We start from the raw sequence: 17,622 nt of genomic DNA on the forward strand, positions 1-17,622 counted from the left end.
ATAAAATCTTTAAAGATTTTTTAAAAATAAACATATGTGTGTCATCATCACGTCTAGAAGGCTGGGCATATGTCCTGAGTTGTCAGATGAAGAAATAAAGATTCAGAGAGGTGAAGCTCTGGTCCAAAGTTTACACATCAAGTGCCTTGAAATACCTGCCTGTGTGTGGAGAGTCCGACCCTGAACCACCGAGCACGCCTGCATTACTATAGGACCTGGACCACTCCTCGGCCTCTGTCCTCTAGAAGCGTCACTCAACCTTCCTTCTTTGGCTTCTTTCCTTCCGCTGGGGTCAGCAAGGGATTCTGCCTTGGGTTACAGTCTGCTGCTGCAGGTCCCAGGGGCTTACCTCGGCACCGGAACCAGGGTCTTAGCCTCAGTTTCCGCACCTGCCCAGCAGGGTGAAAACGGAGCTGCAGAGGGAAAGCGCCCTGCACAGGGCCTCGTGAACTGTGTGCTCTTCTGTGTGCTCTTGGACTAGTTACTTCAGTTCTCTGTGCTCTTTGCTGTCGTGTAAAGACGACCATGCACAGTGCTTCTTAGAACTGTTCCGTGGTTGTGAATGTAAGCACCTAGAACAAGTCACAAAGCTGTAGCTAATGTTACTGTTATTATTTTTGGTTATTACTGGACCACCTTTTCTGGAGAGGTGGGATCCAGCCAGGAAAGACCTAGATAATGGGGGGGAGGGGGTGGGGGTGCTCCATCTTCCAGCCAACAGATTTGAGCCTGGGCTCAGGGAGAAGAAGCTGCTGTCTCTGGGATTCACACCCCCCTCCCCCCCAGAGTCGGAGTCTGCCTTCAAGGCCCCCTCCCGAGGAGCAGCGGAGGGGCGGAGTCTGGAGCTGTAGCTACGCCTCTCCCCTCCCCTGTGCGCTGCGGGGCTGGGGCGCAGAGACCAGACCGCAGCGCAGCTGCCAGACCCCGCGCCAGGTACCCCTGAGCCCGATCGCAGGGTTCAGGTTTGCCCATCTCTGGGCGGCAGGGCAAGGTGGGCGTCCTATGAAACTGGCCGTGGGCGGAGAGGAGATGAGAACATTGCTCCTCCCCCGGGGTCCTGGCGTTGCGGCGGGGTGGGGGGGGGGCGAGAAATGGATGGGGGTGAATCTTTGGCGAGGATCTGGACTAGGAGGTTTGGAACGATCTGGGGCAGGGGATAGTAGAACGAGAAAGATCTTTCTGGTTGAGTGTGAACAGTACATATGCTGAGTTTGAGGGCGGCGGCGTTAATGAACCAGGAGGGCTAAGGTGACAGGTCAATGGGGAGATGTATGGCGCCGTGGAAAAGGGGCAAGGTAAGGTACAGATTGAGTTGAATAGGTGTGCAATGGAAGCGATAAGAGCTGAGAAGCGTGGGGGTGGGGGTGGGAGGTCTCTGTATGTTGGAGGTGTTTGCGTTTTCAAATGCTGCAAGGGTGAGGATTGATTGTGCAAGGAGGCTCAGGGGTACATAAGAATATTGCCTGCCTCAGACACGTTCCCGAGGGGAGCCGCTGTCATTCCCAGCAAGTGTTCAAGGAGACCTTTGGCAGATGACAGGGTGTGGGTGTGGCGGGCTTACCTTGAGAGGACCCTGGGAACTTAGTGTGAGGACTGGACTTAGTGTGTGTGCACTAGGGTGGAGTTCCTAGGTCACTGGGGGTAGGAGATGGATGAGCATATTATAGGAGGAAGGGTGTGGGCCTGAATGGGTGGTAAGGGCATGTGAGCCTGGGGATGGAGTCTGTGTGTATGTGTGTGTGGAGAGGGCTCATGGAACAAACAACTGCGTAAGACATGGTTTACAGTGAGTATGCAACAGGTATGTAATTGAGAGAATCCCAGAATTGATCGCCTGGGACTGTGAATTATCTGTAAGTTAAACAAACCTGTTTTGTTCTCCAGTCTGTTTTTCTATCTCTAAAATGACTCTGGGGGACTTTGAGCTCACTCTGAAGCCAACAGTCAGAGGGTGATGGATAAAGGCAAGATTTTTTGAAATTTGAATTTGTTTTCCTCTGTCTTCAGGAACCCCCTACAACAGCGCCCCTCCCCCAGCCATGGACAACCCCAGCATACAGGAACTCCAGCAACCCTTGCTGCCAAGCACAGCCTGGGACCTCCTGTCCCCCAAGACTAACAAAGCAGAGCTGGGACCCCCTTTCCCAGAAACAGTCTTTGTGGAGTCACTGAGAGGCCGGCAGTTCCTTCTCTCACCTCTTTCTTCCGAGAGTGCTGGCCTGGGGGAGCCGGAGACCCCTGACCTTGAGGTAGGGGTGTAGGGCAGCTTGCTGGTGTTATCTGTCTAGGTCTGGAGTCTCACTTGACTATGCAGGGCCTGACTGGGAGTCTTGGAATTTTTGTTTTGTGTTGAGACAGGGTTTCTTTGTGAAGCCAGGGCTAGTAGACCAGGCTGGCCTTGAACTCAGAGACCACCACCTGGCTCTAGAGTGCAGTTTTGTTTTTCTCCAGACCACTCACCTTGTCCCTTGATCTTTGTTTGCTGTCTTCCTTCTGACTGTGTTCTCTCATTCCAGAACCCACAAATGCTTGGCTTCTGCTGACCCAGTTTTTCAAGTTAATGTCTTTAATATTTTAAGTTATTTGTGCGTGCACGTATGTATGGAATGAGGCCAGGGCACACATGCAGTTGACCTGGAGTCAGATCATTAGGGTTGATGGTCAGTACTTCGCTTTTACCTGCTGACCCATCCCACTGCTGACCTTCCCCATGCTTTCAAAGTTTTTTTAAAAAATGTCAGACTTTCATTTTGTTTTTAAGCTTTTATTTTTATGTGTATATGCCTGTGCGTTATATTCATGCAGTGCCTGTGGAGGCCAGAAGAGGGAGCTGGATCTGCTGGAACTGGAATTACAGATGGTAGGGAGCCATCTTGTGGGTGCTGCAAATTGAACCTGGGTCCTTCATCAGTGCTCTTAACCGAGCTATCTCTCTAGCCCCCACTACTGTGTGTGTGCTTGTATTTTCTCGCTATTCAGATCCCCTGGAGTTGGAGGTACAGGGCACTGGAATCGTCCCCACAAGGAAGCTGAGAACCTGACTCAGGTCATATACAAGGGCAGTAACCACTGTGCCATCTCTCTAATCCTCACCCCCCTTTTCTAAGACAGGGTCCGGCTTTACATTCACCCTTCCACCTCAACCGCCAAGAATGCTGTCATATTCCTTGCACATATTGTGAAACATGTCTTGCATTTTTATTTTCCAATTTAATTTTCTTTGAGACAAAGTTTGTTCTTCATGCTGGCCTTGAACGCCTCAGCTCACATTCGCCTTTTGACCTCAGCTTCCTAACTGGAAATGCAGGCCTGTGCCATCCATCTGGTTTCTCTCTTTTGTAAGATGGTCTCACTGCATAGCCCAGACTAGCTTCAAATTTACCAGGTACCCGAAGATGATCTTGAACTTCTGTTCCTCCTGCCTCCACCTCCCCACTTGCTGGGATTAGAGGCAGGAGCCACCACCCCTCTTTCCCATTTTACTCGAGGAAGGCTCTGGTTAAATTGCCCAAGTTGACTTTGAATTCACTCTATAGTCCAGGCAAGGTTTGGAATTTCAACCCTCGGGACTCAGATCTGATTTACTTACTTTGTCCTAGGAAATCTTGTAGAGTTACTATGTGACGTTCTGTTAAGGAAGAGGGAGTTGCAGACCTGGCCAGATTCAAGGGAGGAAGAACCTACCGCACAGCTGCTGGGGGGTGGGGAAGGAACATCAGTCATCTCAGAAGAGCTTTTGGTGTATATCTTTAATTCCAGTACTCAAAGCAGTCAAATCTCTGAGTTCAAGGCCAGCCTGGTGTACAGAATGAGTTCCAGGATAGCCAGAGCTACATAAAAGAGACCTTGTCTTAAGAAAAAAAAAAAAAAGGCACTTGGAGCCAGGTTAAGTGCCTGCCTATAATCTGGGCACTCAGGAGGCTGAAGCTTGTGGCTTTACAGAACAGCCTGGGGCAACACAGAAAGACAACACAAGCAGGTGGGGTGGAAAACATCCTGCCACAGTTTTACCATCTCTGACTGGCCCTAGCAGTGAAGACTTGAAGAACTACATTGTACCTCTAAGGTCCTGCTCAGCATTTGTGTGTCTGTTATATTTGACTGTGTGCTGGTCATTTTGCTTGAAGAAAGTATTTTTAGGATCAATTATTTGGAGGCCTAGAATGAAGGTGCCATCTTCCAGAGAGGATTTGTTTTGTTCCTGCTGAGCTACCTGGAGACAAACAGTGAAAGATTTTGGTGTCCTCCCTCCCCTCACAGGTGTCATGTAATGCAGGCAGGCCTCCTGAGCCACCTGCCTCTACCTCCCAAATGCCGGGATTATGGGCATACCCAGCTTTAGGATCAATTTTGGCTGGCAGGTTTGTTTTAGCAACTCAGGACACTAGAGCATTCACCCCCATCTCTCATGCAGGTTCTTCTACCCAAGGCAAAGTCTGCCCCCACTTCACAACTTCCCATTTAGGGATTACAAGCAATCTTCCCATAGTTAGACCCTTGAGAATGAACCCAGCATCCAGGAGGGTGGATCTCTCTAGAAACCCGCAGTATCAATAGCTCCCCCGCCCCTCCAGGGATCCAGTAGACTGAGAAGTTTAAAGCCCACCTTGTTGAATGTTTTTGTCTCCGGAAAGGCCGCAGAGAAGCATTGGTCCTCAGGGGTGATGGGGCAGAGAAGACAGGTGGGGATATCCCCACCCAGACTCTCTCCTGTCCATAGGACACATCATCCAGCGACAGTGACTCAGATTATGATGGAGGTGGCCGCCTCTCACCTCTTCTGCCCCATGACCACCTTGGCCTGGCAGTCTTCTCTGTCCTGTGTTGTTTTTGGCCTGTGGGCATTGCTGCCTTCTGTCTGGCCCACAAGGTTAGTCTGTGTTTGGGACTGGGAGGGTGCTGGGTTAAAAAAAAGGGGGGGGGAACAAGGAGGAGCCACACTGTTTGGTGGTGTGTGTGGGGGGACTGTGGGGGGAGGTGGCTGGAGAGAAGCCTTCACAAAGAAACACAAAGGCGTAACCTGATACGGTGGTGACAGTAATCCCAGGTAGTCTTGGGAGACAGAGGAGGAGGTTCAAGGCCAACCTAGCTACAAACTGAGATCTTGTCTCAAAAGAATGAAGAGCAAAGGAACAGAGCTGAGGCTATGGCTCAGTTGGCAGACTGCTTGCCTAGCATGCATGAAGCCCTAGGTTCGATGGCCAACAAATCAGAGATGGCGACAGAAAGATCTAAATTCAAATTTATCTTTGGCTACAAAGGACCTAAGTCTCTGTCACAACAAAACAAAGGGAGGAAGGAAGTGTGTGTGTGGGGGAGCCAAGATGCCGCCAGGAACCTAGAGTGGTGGCTTTGACAACGGTCCCTGTCAGACCTGGGAAGCCAGCGAAAGCCGTAGGTCTCCCTCACTAGTCAATGGAAATAACCCCCATCTCAGGGCCGTTGTACAGATTAACTGAGTGAAAACACAGGCATAAATTAGTGGCATGTGGTAACACTTGTTTTTTGGGCTTTCTTTTTTCCAAGACAGGGTTTCTTTGTGTAACCCTGTTCTCAAACTCAGAGATCCACTTGCCTCTGTCTCCCAAGTGCAAGGATTAAAGGAGTGGTCACCACCACACAGGGAAACGCTTTTATTGGTTGCTCAGTTGGTGCCCCAACTGTAGTTTTAGACTAGATAAATGAATTAGTTAGATTGGGATTGTGGAGAGCCACAGGAAGCAGGGTGGAGTGTCAAGGGACACTTTGGTTACCACTGCCCACTGCCTCTACAGACCAAACAAGGCTTGGGCCAAGGGGGACATCCAAGGGGCAGGGGCCACTTCCCGCCATGCCTTCCTGCTGGGGGTCCTTGCTGTAGGGCTGGGCCTGTGCACATATGCTGCTGCTCTGGTGACCTTGGCTGCCTACCTTGCCTCCCGAGACCCGCCCTAGCTGCCCTTCAGCCCCCACTGTGAATGCAGAGGCCAGAGGCCCCCCAGTGAACCCATGAGAGGAACGAATGATCCTGGTGCAAATGGTGGTGACAGCGAGGACCACAGCATCCAGAAATGAGAGTCTGCTACTTTCCTGGCCACCCCTACCCAGAAGGAAGCAACGTGAGAGATTAAAGAGTCCCTGAAGCCAAACCCAAGTCTGTCTGTGTGTTTGGATGTGTCCAGGGTGGACTGGTGTGGGTGCCCAAGAGTAGGAAGGACTGACCAGCAAGGTCAGCCTCAGGCTGTGGCTGACATCAGACCTCAGAGCTTGGGGTGTGATACTGTAGTATTTTCTTCTCCACAGTAGTGAGCAGAATTAGAGCCAGGCTTCCAGGTCTCACTTAACCCTTCCCTCGGGCCGAGCAAGGTCCAAAGAATCCCAGGTGTGTGTGGTGGCCTGCTGCTTCCCTCTGAGCTCTTCCCACAGCAGATGGAGAAATCATCCAGTTGTCCAAAATCAACAGGAAAGTGTGGTGGTAGAGCCAGACCTCGGAGCCATGCTTAGTATACTGGTAACTCAGGAGGCTGAGGCAGGAGGATCACAAATTCAAGTTGACCTAGAGATGAGCTTAGCAGCAGAACTATGCCTAGTACATACGAGGTCCCAGGAGATGAGCCAGCCATGGCAGCTTAGTGAGACTGACAACACACGAAAGAAGCCGGCACTCCCCGCACCCGGGAGAGGCAGGTGGGTCTAGTAAGTTTCCAGGCCAGCCAGGGCTGCATAGTGAAACCCAGTCACACGGTGGTTGTGGTGAAGAAGACCAGAGGCATGGCTCATCAGTCAATGCTTGTTCAGAATTTACAACTCCCTTAGTTCAAACCCCAGAATCAGCTAGGGGTGGTGATGCATGCCTTTACTCCCAGCACTGGGAGGGAGGGGGGCAGAGGCAGGAGGATCTCTGTGAGTTCAATGCCAACCTGGTCTACAAATGAATTCTAGGACAGTCAAGAGCTACGTAGTGAGACTGTCTCAAAAAACCAAATAAGCCTGGTAGATGTCTTTGATCCCAGCACTTGAAAGGCAGAGGCAGGTGGATCTCTGTGAGTTTGAGGCCAGCCTGGTCTGCAGAGTGAGTTCCAGGAAAGTCAGGGCTATTACAGAGAGAAACGCAGTCTCTAAAAAAACAAAAACAAAAAAAAGTTTTAGAGTTACCAAAACATGAAAAAAATTGTACCCGGGTTTCAATGATGTGAACATAGCTCCCTCTGCAGACACAACTTCTCTTGGGGGTGTGTGGGGGGGGGAGAATCCTGACTGACAGCTCAAATCATCTACAGACCAAATACCTTCCTTACAAAATGGCCTTCCAAACCCACTTCAACCAAGTCTCTGCAGAATGGGCCTCCAACTCAGAGCCACTTGCCTCTGCCTCCAGATTGCTGGGACCAAAGGTGTGCACCAGCGCTGCCTGGCTATGTAAGGGGTGGGTCCCTGAGGACACAAAGAGCTGGTGGTACTGAGTAGGTGAGCAGCTTGCTCAGCACTTGGCGGGACACAGGGAGTATTTGCAAAATGAGGCCTGAGAACATCAAGTAATGAAGAGGCGGGGTTTGGCTGTTAAACACCACACCACAATGAAAAAAAAAAAAAACCCAAAAAACAAAACCCTTTTTCCACTCACCAAGCTAAAGATACCTGTGCATTTCTTTCCCGGTTCTCAGGAGTGAAGAAACCGGTCCAGCGGGTGGTGGTGGAGAGTGGAGTGTGAGGATCTAGATCTAGCATGTGAAGTATAAGGCAGAATGGGCGCAGCACATGGAAACAAGCGTCTGGGGCCTGCTGATTTGGCTCCATGTTGACAGGTTGTGGGAGTTAATCTTTACAGAAGTTCTTAAATGCTTGGTTCCAGTCCTCTCAAAACCAAGAGTATGGGAACACCAGCTGGATGAGCTCCAGTGACTTGGTGCTCCCAGAATGCTGGAGTTACCCTGAACAGCCTGGTCTCTGGGACAGGAATCTCATGGTCCTTTGGTCTTCTGCAGGTTAGCTGGTGACCTCTGGGCTCTTCTGTTTATGTCATCTTCAAGTGAGGACTCTATCACCCCATTTCACGGGGTGAAAATGGACCTCGAGTGTACTGCTGGTGGCCCTCAAAGCCCCATGTGGAGGTGTTCCTCCCTGCCTGTATCTCTGGAGCGCTCTCCCATGCTACTCCAGAGCTCACAGCCACACTTTCCTCCTTCACGGATAGCTTCAGCTGTACCACCCCTGCCTGTATCCTGATACGGAATTTACTTCCCCTCAAAACTGATCCCTCCTTTAGAGTGTGTGTCCAAGTGCCCACAGAAGCCAGAAAAGGATGTCTGAGCCCCAAGAGCTGGAGTCACAGTTGTGAGTTGTCTGTTTTGAGTGCTGGAAACTGGAAGAGCAACAGGTGCTCCTAACTGCTGAGTCCTCTCCAGATCACCTTCTTAGGTAGCCCAGGCTGGCCTCACTATGCCAGGTAGGACTGTTGGCACGTACCACCATGCCTATATCTTACCCTGAACATGCGGTCTGGGTCTCTCGTTTAGTGCCAGCTTCTCAGCACCAGCAGGCCTGATGAATGGATGCTCACCAGACATCAGAATAGGTGGCTATGACTCATTCAACACAGGTGAGCTCCTTTTAATGGTGTTCTGGCACAGGAGCCCCTGCTGTTACAGGACTGGAGGTCACATGGGCACAGTATGAGGTAAAGTGAGGAGCTGGCATGTGACGGCTGGAGGCGGTGGGCGTGGTGACAGGAGGTGCACCCTGCCCTGGCTTGTCTCAGCTTTTCGAGTAGCGCCTCTGCAGCGATTCCCGGTAGAAGCGGAAGATGTGCTGTGAGGCAGCCTGGGCAGCAGCCAGGCACTGCTGGAGCTGGGAAGGAAGAAGCCAGTTAGCACCCAGGGTTACTCCCTAAATGAGCCTCTAAACCTAGTACCCTCCCCTCCATTATTCCTCACAACAGCCATTTCCTATCTCACCGCCTAACTCCCAACCCGTAATGGTGCTGGTGCATACCCATAATGAGACATACATACATAATGGCCCTGAAAAATCCTCCTGCCTCAGTTTCTAGAGTACAGTATATGGTGCTGGGGGTGGAACCCAGGCCTCATGCACATTAGACAAACCTCTACCAATAAAGTCACATCCTCAGTCCCTCTCCTCTAAGCTTGTTTCCCTCTTTTTTCTTTTTTTGAGACAGAATTTCTTCATGTAGCCTTAGAGGTCCAGGAACTCACTGTGTAGACTAGGCTGGCCTCGAACTCACAGAGATCCACCTGCCTTTGCCTTCTGGGATAAAAGGCGTGCACCACCACTGCCCAGCTACTTCCCTCTTTTAGTATGTAATTTATAACACCTGTGCACTTGCACACAGGCATACCCTGTGGAAATAAGAGGATAATTTGGGGACTTGATTCTTTTCCTTTACCATGTTGGTCCTGGGGTCTAAAGTCAGGCAGGTAGTCGGGCCTAGCAGCAAGTCTTTAATTTCAGAACCATCTTCCCAGCCCTTAAGTTTTTTTTTTTTTTTTTTTTTTGGTTTTTCGAGACAGGGTTTCTCTGCGGCTTTGGAGCCTGTCCTGGAACTAGCTCTGTAGACCAGGCTGGCCTCGAACTCCCAGAGATCCGCCTGCCTCTGCCTCCCGAGTGCAGGAATTAAAGGCGTGCGCTACCAACGCCCGGCTCCAGCCCTTAAGTTTTATCTTAATGAAAAGAGCATAAGGGCATTGGGGACCAGACTCTGAAAGCCACCTGAGATCAGAGTCCTAACACCTTGGAGGAACTCGGAGAGCTGGAGACCCCAAGAATTAGAGCCATAACCCTTTGACCCTCAAATCCTTTTCATTGATGTTTGCCTGAGACAGGGTCTCACTACATAGCTCAGACTGGCCTGGAACTCACTATATAGCCCAGGCTGGCCTAGACCTGTGTAGCTCAGGATAATTTCAAACTTAGTGATTCTCCTGCCTTAGCCTGCAGAGTGCTGAGAGTAAAGGTGAAAGCCACTAGACCTACCTAGCACCTCCTCTCCCTTTCTGAAACAAGTGTTTACTATATAGTCCAGGCCGGTCTGGAGTTCACAGCAGCAAGCCACCATGTCCAACCCAAATAACCTTAAGAGCCATGAAATTAGAGATTTAAATCATTACCACCACATAGGCTTAGAGCCACAGGGCCAGAGAAGAAATACAGGTGCAGCCTAGTTTCCAAACCCTGTTCCTTGGAAACCCAGAATTCTAGGTGGCACTGTTCTGTGCTGACGACTGGGGACCTTAAGATAGAAAACTGGGGGTTGGCTCAGTGGTTAAGAGCATTTCCTGCTTTTCCAAAGGTCTTGAGTTCAATTCCCAGCAACTACATGCTGACTCACGACCATCTCTAATGGGATCTGGTGCCCTCTTCTGGTATGCAAGCAAAACACTGTATATATAATAAATCTTTAATAAAAAAATTCTAAAAAAATAGACACACCCCCTCATTCAAGGTGAACCCTATTTTCTGATCTCATTATTCAGGCATTCCTTTAAAACTGCTACATAAAAACACCGTTTTGGTCTTTTTGCTTGATAAGGCAGGATCTCACAATGTTGCCCGGGCTGGCTTGGAATTCTCCATATAGACTAGGCTGGCTCTGAACTCATCTATGCTTGCCTTTCTTTCCCAAGTGCTGAGATTAAACTCGTGACTCAGGACCTTGGGCATGCCAGGCAAGCACTTTAAGAACTAAGTCCCAAACATGCATCCATCCACCCAACAGCGATGCAGAGAAGGGCTTGCTGTGAGCTGGGACAAGATGTTATGTCAACAGGAGAAAAAATTGTGGATACCTCGGCATCAGAATAGAGCCCCTTGGTGGTGGACATCAGCAGTTTCTGCTCCACGCTGTCCAGAGCAAAGGTCAGGATGGCCCGGGCCTCCTAGAAGCAAAAAGTAGAAGGTAGTAAGTGTCTTGGGGCCCTCCTCTTTAAGATCTCAGCCAGTCTCAAACAGGGAGAACTGAACCCTCAGCCTCTAGGTCAACTGAAGTTGTATGTTAGATTCCACTCTTGGGTAATTGTTTCTCTTCTTTGCCTTTATTCTGACCACTGTTCTCCTGTCCCATAGGGGGAGCCACAGTGCTGGTCATTTCCTGAGTGCCTCTCCACTGCCCACTCTCCCTTCCTTGCTCTGCACTACACAGGCAAGCCAGAGATCCAGTCCTCATGGCTCCCTTCCCTTGTTTCCCCAGTTATCTGAGGGGGGCCCAGGAAGCCCCGAGAGAAGCATCGAGGTCCCCACTCTGACAGCAGTAGTTGCAGTAAAAGTGACAGTCGCGAGGAGGGTTCTGAACTTCCACATCCAAGATAGAACCCCTGGATTTTCCTGTGTGTACACCTGCAACCAACTGTGATGATGTCGTGGCAGGGCCAGGCTGGGACCCAGGCTGCACTGCTGTCACTACCCCTGCCTAAAGCCTTCCTAGAAAGTGCTGAAAAGAACATGCTTCCTGAACTGTCATCACCATGACCAGCACAGGGCACAAGAAGCACAGATCCGTTCTACAGTTCAGAAGTGAACGCTAGCAAGTTTCTTTTCTGGCTAGTGCAAGTGAGAGTTGGGTGTCTAGCACTTAAAGCTGAATGAACCTTGATGAATGGGACAGAAGCTGCCAGATGGACTAGGGTGCATGAGCCAATTGACTCACACAGAAGTAAGGCCTGCAGGCAAGCAGACCTACCTGGCTACAGCTCTTTGCCAACATTACCTTTTTACACCTACCTTTTCTTGCTTGGTCGTGGGGTCCAGCACGAGATTGCCATCAGAGTCCAGGGCACAGCTGACCCCGCAGAAGAGAGCCCGCATGGGCACACCTGCATCCACCAGTGCCATGCAGGCAGCATTCAAGCAGCAGGCCAAGAGCTGAGCATCACAGGGAGGTTAAGAAGAGTGTCTTCTGTGGGACTGGCCAGCAGAACACATCCACACTTCCCTTTACTTGCTGATGCCTGTGGCAGACACCGCTACTGATCACAGAGCAGCAGCATGGTATGATGGCTAAGTGGTTCTGCCAGTGCTCCATACTGGGCATAAGCACCTCCCTCCCTGTGTTAAATGAGATGATGCTAGGGAACAGATACATACACTAAAGGATGTACCAAGGATCTTAGAGATGGGTGGGGGCGGCCCTAATCTTTAATCCCAGAATTTGGGAGGCAGAGGCAGGCGATCTCTGAGTTTGAGGCCAGCGTGGTCTATAAAGTGAGTTCCAAGACTGCACACAGTGAAACTCTGTCTCAGAAAAAACAAAAAACAAAAAAAAACCCCAAACCAAAAAACCAAATAAACAAAACAAAACATATACACACAAAAACAGAGACAGGAAATCTCCCAGTCTCTTACGGAAGACACTGGCAAAGCCAGGTCCACTACCTGGGACTCTGGTGGGCAGTATGGAGCCAATGACCATTTTGCCAGCTTGGTGCTTCCCCAGTAGAGCCAGAAACTCATGCCAATGTGCAGAGAAGAAGTCATTGGCTCAGGCTCTGGGCTTGGACACGCCTGAGCTTGAGCCTCACCATTGTAGCCTTCTGTGCCACTGTTCTGTTCCCTTGGGCAAAACACAGCCCCTCTCTGAGCTCCAGTTTCCTTACCCCAAACTCGGCAACATAAGAAACAAACATGTTGGAGCCCTTAGGCTCTCGAACTGGAAAGCCCGAGACCAGGCCTTCAGAGCTACAGGGGAATTACAATGCTCCCCAGGACAAGTCCTGTGGGAACTAGACGACAGCGCTGACAAGTGCTTGAGTGTCCCGCACGCGAGTCCTGCCAGCTAATTTCTAAAAACCGCATCTGTTTGTTTGTGTGCCCGTGGGCAGGTGTGTGCTGTGTGCTCACATGGTTAGAGGACAACCTGCAGAAACTGGTCCTCTCCTTTTAACACGTGCGGCCGTCAGGCTCGGCAGCAAGCACCTTTACCCAATGAACCATCCTGTTGGCCCTGGCGTTGTTTTAAGTTCTCTGAGCTGCCTCCTGGCATGGGTTCTGCGTGGCTGAGGGAACATTACAGGGTCACCAGGAGGGAAGCCAAGGGAGGCTCCGAGCACGTCCTAGAGTGTCCGGGAAAGGATACGGAGCCGGTGTCGCTCACCACCTGCAGCACCACTGTGATGGACGTGCGGGGGTGCAGGCCTCCCAGAACCACTGCTTCACACGTGTTCCTGATCAGCCGCTCCCGGCTTTTCTCAGCCACACCTGGGGAGGGAGACAGGAAGTTATCAGACTCTTACCTCATCATCTTGTTCTGCTCAATCCAGCCCGAGGGAGACTCCAGGAAGGGGCTGTCAGTCAGCCTAGGATGGCATGCATACTCCCAGGCGAAAGAAGGCAGGGCCCACAACTTCCCAAGGGTCTACCAGTCAGCCACCCAAGGGTGAATACCCAGGAGCGCTCATGTCCTATGTTACTGGCCGTATTGACCCCATCAGAGTGGGCCCATCCCACTGTACATAGGGAGATTCAGTAAAAGGGCAGAAAAACAAGTTAATGGTAAGGAGAAATGAAGGCAGAGAAGGGAAGAAAGAAATGGAGACAAAGAAGCAGCTCAAGAGAAGGCGAGTCTGGTGGTGCTGGTCTGCAGTCTCAGGACTGGAAATGCTCAGGAGAGGGGATCACAAATTTGAGGGCAGTCTAGGCTACAGAGAGCTCAGTACCAGCCTAGGCAACTTGAGACCCATCTTAAAAAGTATAAGGCTGGTGGTGTGGCCCAGCCACATAACCTGAGGTTCACCAGGCAAAGTACTGTGGCTCAGTACTAGAATGCCTGCCTGGAGCCCAGCAGTGAGGACCTGGGAGGCCTGAGCCCAGAAGAGGGTGTGACCAGAACGCACCAGTGAGAGCCCAGGCTCCCTAGCGAGCATCTGTCTAGCAGGTGTGAGGCTCTGGATTCCATTCCCAAAGCAGCAAAAACTAAAACAAAACAAAGAGCTGGGCAGAGGGAGATGAGCAGGGCAGTGGAGACTGGATGTAGCAAGCAGCAGGGAGGAGTTGGGCGAGGTCCTAATAGATCTTTGGAGGTTTAGATGAGTCCAGTTACCAGGCAGCCCAATCTTTGGCCTCAGGATCACTTCGAGTGTAGCTTTGTTGAAGATTTCTTTGCTGACCTTCACCTCGGCTGGCCCGTACACTCCAGCCAGGACAGAGGTGTCACCTGGGGAGACATCAGCGGAGGCCTCTGCCAGACCATGCCACCCTCACCAATTCTCTTCTCTGCTTTCTCATCTTCAAGTGGGGGCCACTATCGTCCCTCCCTCGTGACCTTTTTGTGAAGAGCACATGGCAATGGCTCACAGAAGCAGGAAGCCCTGAGTCTCTCAGCATCACACAAGAAGATGAAATGAAAACCAGTTTTTAAAGACACAGTGCACCTGAAACATATAGGAACATAGTGAACATAGAGTTCACCACAGACTTTAGCTACTAGTAAGTTCTCACAAGGAGTTGGGGCTGGAGAGATAGCTCAGTGGGCCAGCACACACACCACTCTTATAGAGGACTACAATTTCCAGCTCACAACACCCATACCAGGCTGCTCACAATCGCCATGTAACCCAGCTCCAAGGGGTTGACATCCTCTGCTGGCCTGCATGACCACTCGCGCACTGCACGCGTGGCTTTCACTCACACAACCAGCGTTTGGGAGGTGGGAGACAAAGACGGGAGGGTCAGGAATTCAAGGTCATCCCTGGCTCCAAACTGTGTTTGAGGCCCTGAGCTACATGAGACTATCTTATAAACCAACCAAAAAGAAATCCATTATTACATATAGTTAATATATACTAATAAAAATATTTTAAAAGGCCTAACAAAAAACAAAGGGGTCTATAATTGTGATGGATAGGGATCTTAATTTCTGCTCATCTTCCCAGAATGAACATGAATGGGTCTGGAGAAGGAAAAGTCTGGCTTCTAAGCCTGACTGCCTATTCCTGGCCCTTGTGTGACTGATAAAACCTCTCTGGGTCATCTACAAACAGTGGTTTCCACATGTTTCTGACCATAATGTTCAATAACTAATACACTTTCCAGCTCACCTCCAAACTGAAAATTTATGTGTGTAAGTCAATCAATCACAGGCTGGGGCTGGAGAGACGGCTCAGCAATTAAGAGCACTTCTTGTTTAGCCAGAGGATAACTCACAGCCATCTGTAACGACAGTTCCAGGGAACCCGACAGCCTCTTCTGACCTCCTCAGGCACCAGGGAGATCCATAAAACAGTAATTTAAAAACCAAGGGGTAGGGATGGAGCTCTGTGGTAGAGCATTTACCTAACATGTGCCAAGTCCAAAGCAAAATAAAACAAGAGAGCTAGCCAACAAAGGCAAGATAAGCTCCTGGGTGCTGTAGGTTTGCACGGTTGGATTTTCTGAGATCAGGCTCTATATAGTCTAAGCTGGCCTTGAACTCGCAGTGTAGCTGAGTGAGTCTGCCTTGAATTGATCCTCTTGCCTCTACCTCCCAAGTGTTGGGATTAGGGGACTATACCATTAATTTTTTTTTAATTAATTCTGTTTTTAAGTTAAGATACTATGCTGTCTAGTTTTGTCAACTCAACCCAAGCTAGACAGATCTGAAAGGAGCTCAGATCTCAACTGAAGAATTGCCTCCATCAAACTGGCCTGTAGGCAAGTTTGCAGGGCATTTTATTGATTAGTAATTGATATGGGAGGGCCCAGCTCATTGTGGGCAGTGCCACTGCTGGGCAGGTAGCCCTGGGCTGTATATGAAAGAAAGCTGAGCAAGCCACGAGAAGCAAGGGTTCCTCCATGGTGCTGCAGTTCCTACCTCGGTTTCCCTCAACGGACTATGTATTGGGATATGTAAACCAAACAAACCCTTTCCTCCCAAGTAGCTTTTGGTCATGGCCCTTATCTCAGCCATAGAATCCTATGGACACATACAAAGTAATGGGTTTCGTTTTGTCATTATTAAATATACCCACCGTTTTGCATTGTTTGCCATTGTGCCCTCCCTAAGGGATGAGGGGGGCAGTTCTGCAGTTTCTCTAAACTCACCATAGACTTTGAGTTAAGAAGGGTCTGGAACATACTTTTTGACAGTCTGCAAGGTGTCTCACTTGCTCTAGAGCCCCATGGGAACACAGGAGGGGTGCCTCTGTGTATGGGGTGTGCGCACACTTCTGTGTAGGGGCTTTCAGAGGTCAGAAGAGGGCTTCTGATCTCCTAGATCTAGAGCTGAGTTACAGTGGTTGAGAGCCACCTGACATAGATGATGGGAACTAACTCTGGCCCTCTGCAAGAGCAATAGGTGTTAACCACCAAGCCATTTCTCCAGCTTCCAGTTCTTGCCTTTTCTAGCCTCCTACCGGTCTTCAATTCTTGCCCCATCTACCTGACTCTCTCACAGGCAAACTCCTGAAGAGCTGTCTCCACTCCATTTCTCTTTTCTCCCTTTCTCGGATCCCAACACTATACTGCACTGGGAGCAATGGCCTCTGACTTGATTAGCTCTAAAATGGTCAGCCCTTACACCTCAAACACAGCTCACCATCAGTACTGATACCAACTCACTGCCCTCTCCAATCTGTCTACTTTGATAGTTCTTCACACTCCCAAGACCCCTCAAAGGTGGCTGACCCGCACTGGAGATAGGGTTGTGTGGGCGTCAGCCATGAGACCTGTCTTCTCTCTACATTCATATACACTGATGGGATGTGTATACCAAGCAAGGGGACGTTTACTCAAATGATGGGATGGGAGAAGGGGAGATACTTGTCAGTCTAGGATGAGAATTGGATAAATCATCTGCCACGGTAATTACACTTAAACCAGCGGTGGTGACAAGTCTCTCTCAAAGGATATGTGTGCAAATGCACACCTGAGCCTCAGCTGGTGATGTATGAATCCAGAAGCGTGTGTTGGGAAATCTAGCCAAAGGGAATATTTGCCTTGGTGAACTTACACCTACTCTGGGAAATTCATTCTTACTAGGGTGGTCTTGCCCCTGATTCCTTCCCAGACAGATTATTTACCAAGCTGGACGTATCATATCTTTTCGAGTCGGAGGAGGTGTGTATCTCCAACCTCTAGAAGTAGTTTTTTTCAAAGAGATGGGCGCACTTGGTTGCACACTACACGGTAAAGGCTCTTCAAAAACCCCACTTGGGTGAGGATGGCGCGCGCAGTTAACCCTGGCTAGGTTCTTACCTTGCAGAAAAGAAGCAGATCCATCCGGTCGGGACAGCAGGTTCTGTTCACAAGCAAAATGCCGGAGGCTGCAGACTGGACTTCGAGGGCTGGACTCTGTTCTGGTGTCAGTACTTACCCGGGCGTCTGCACACTTTGCTACCTCCATAGCCGCCAACCATGCGCGTGGCCCTACCGTAGCTTCCGCCCAGCCGCGCGCGCGCTCGTACCGGCCGCGCAACTACTGTAACTACTGCGCATGCGCCAGCCTGGGGCACGCCCGAATGGGCCCTCGCACGTGGCTTAACGTTTACTAACAATCTGGTTCCGCCCAGCTCCACCTCCTAATTCTGGCAAAGCCATTGGACAATAAAAAAATAGGAGGCGGGTGTTGGAATGGGCCCATCTTGCCCAAGGCCCCCGGGTCCTAAACCCGTTAGCCTCTAGTCAGGTTGTCCTTTTTCTGCCTGATACTGGAGCAAC

At 50.3% G+C, this 17,622-nt stretch overlaps 2 protein-coding genes across 9 annotated transcripts; one reads left to right on the plus strand and one right to left on the minus strand.

Annotated features, from left to right (window-relative positions):
- Positions 1 to 853: 853 nt before the first annotated feature.
- Positions 854 to 6,133, plus strand: Tmem91 (transmembrane protein 91). Of its 8 annotated transcripts, none has more exons than XM_075988179.1 (4): positions 854 to 991; positions 2,008 to 2,249; positions 4,721 to 4,870; positions 5,775 to 6,133. In XM_075988179.1, the coding sequence occupies exons 2-4, from the start codon at positions 2,040 to 2,042 to the stop codon at positions 5,955 to 5,957; spliced, it is 543 nt and encodes a 180-aa protein (XP_075844294.1). In that variant the 5' UTR covers positions 854 to 991; positions 2,008 to 2,039; the 3' UTR covers positions 5,958 to 6,133. The 8 variants fall into 8 exon arrangements, with proteins under 8 accessions (XP_075844294.1, XP_075844326.1, XP_075844277.1 ...); XM_075988211.1 differs by having other exon boundaries at positions 5,924 to 6,133; XM_075988162.1 differs by having other exon boundaries at positions 881 to 991; positions 4,635 to 4,870.
- Positions 6,134 to 8,565: 2,432 nt separating this feature from the next.
- On the minus strand, positions 8,566 to 17,393 carry Exosc5 (exosome component 5). Its single transcript, XM_075988139.1, has 6 exons — positions 17,161 to 17,393; positions 14,030 to 14,143; positions 13,067 to 13,188; positions 11,716 to 11,856; positions 10,785 to 10,874; positions 8,566 to 8,826 (listed from the first exon to the last, which is right to left on the minus strand). The coding sequence occupies exons 1-6, from the start codon at positions 17,306 to 17,308 to the stop codon at positions 8,734 to 8,736; spliced, it is 708 nt and encodes a 235-aa protein (XP_075844254.1). The 5' UTR covers positions 17,309 to 17,393; the 3' UTR covers positions 8,566 to 8,733.
- Positions 17,394 to 17,622: the final 229 nt, after the last annotated feature.

This window comes from Microtus pennsylvanicus, chromosome 1 (genome assembly GCF_037038515.1).
Source record: "Microtus pennsylvanicus isolate mMicPen1 chromosome 1, mMicPen1.hap1, whole genome shotgun sequence".
Taxonomy (NCBI): Eukaryota; Metazoa; Chordata; class Mammalia; order Rodentia; family Cricetidae; genus Microtus; species Microtus pennsylvanicus.

Excerpts from the sequence above, each read along its gene's own strand:
- Tmem91 (XM_075988153.1), top strand. The coding sequence starts at position 1,268 with ATGTATGGCGCCGTGGAAAAGGGGCAAG. Across the intron at positions 2,250-4,634 it reads CGGAGACCCCTGACCTTGAG|GCCGCAGAGAAGCATTGGTC; the intron begins GTAGGGGTGTAG and ends GTCTCCGGAAAG. Across the intron at positions 4,871-5,774 it reads CCTTCTGTCTGGCCCACAAG|ACCAAACAAGGCTTGGGCCA; the intron begins GTTAGTCTGTGT and ends CTGCCTCTACAG.
- Exosc5 (XM_075988139.1), bottom strand. The coding sequence starts at position 17,308 with ATGGAGGTAGCAAAGTGTGCAGACGCCCGGGTAAGTACTGACACCAGA. Across the intron at positions 13,189-14,029 it reads GCCAAAGATTGGGCTGCCTG|GTGTGGCTGAGAAAAGCCGG; the intron begins GTAACTGGACTC and ends CTCCCTCCCCAG. Across the intron at positions 8,827-10,784 it reads GGCTCTATTCTGATGCCGAG|CTCCAGCAGTGCCTGGCTGC; the intron begins GTATCCACAATT and ends CTTCCTTCCCAG.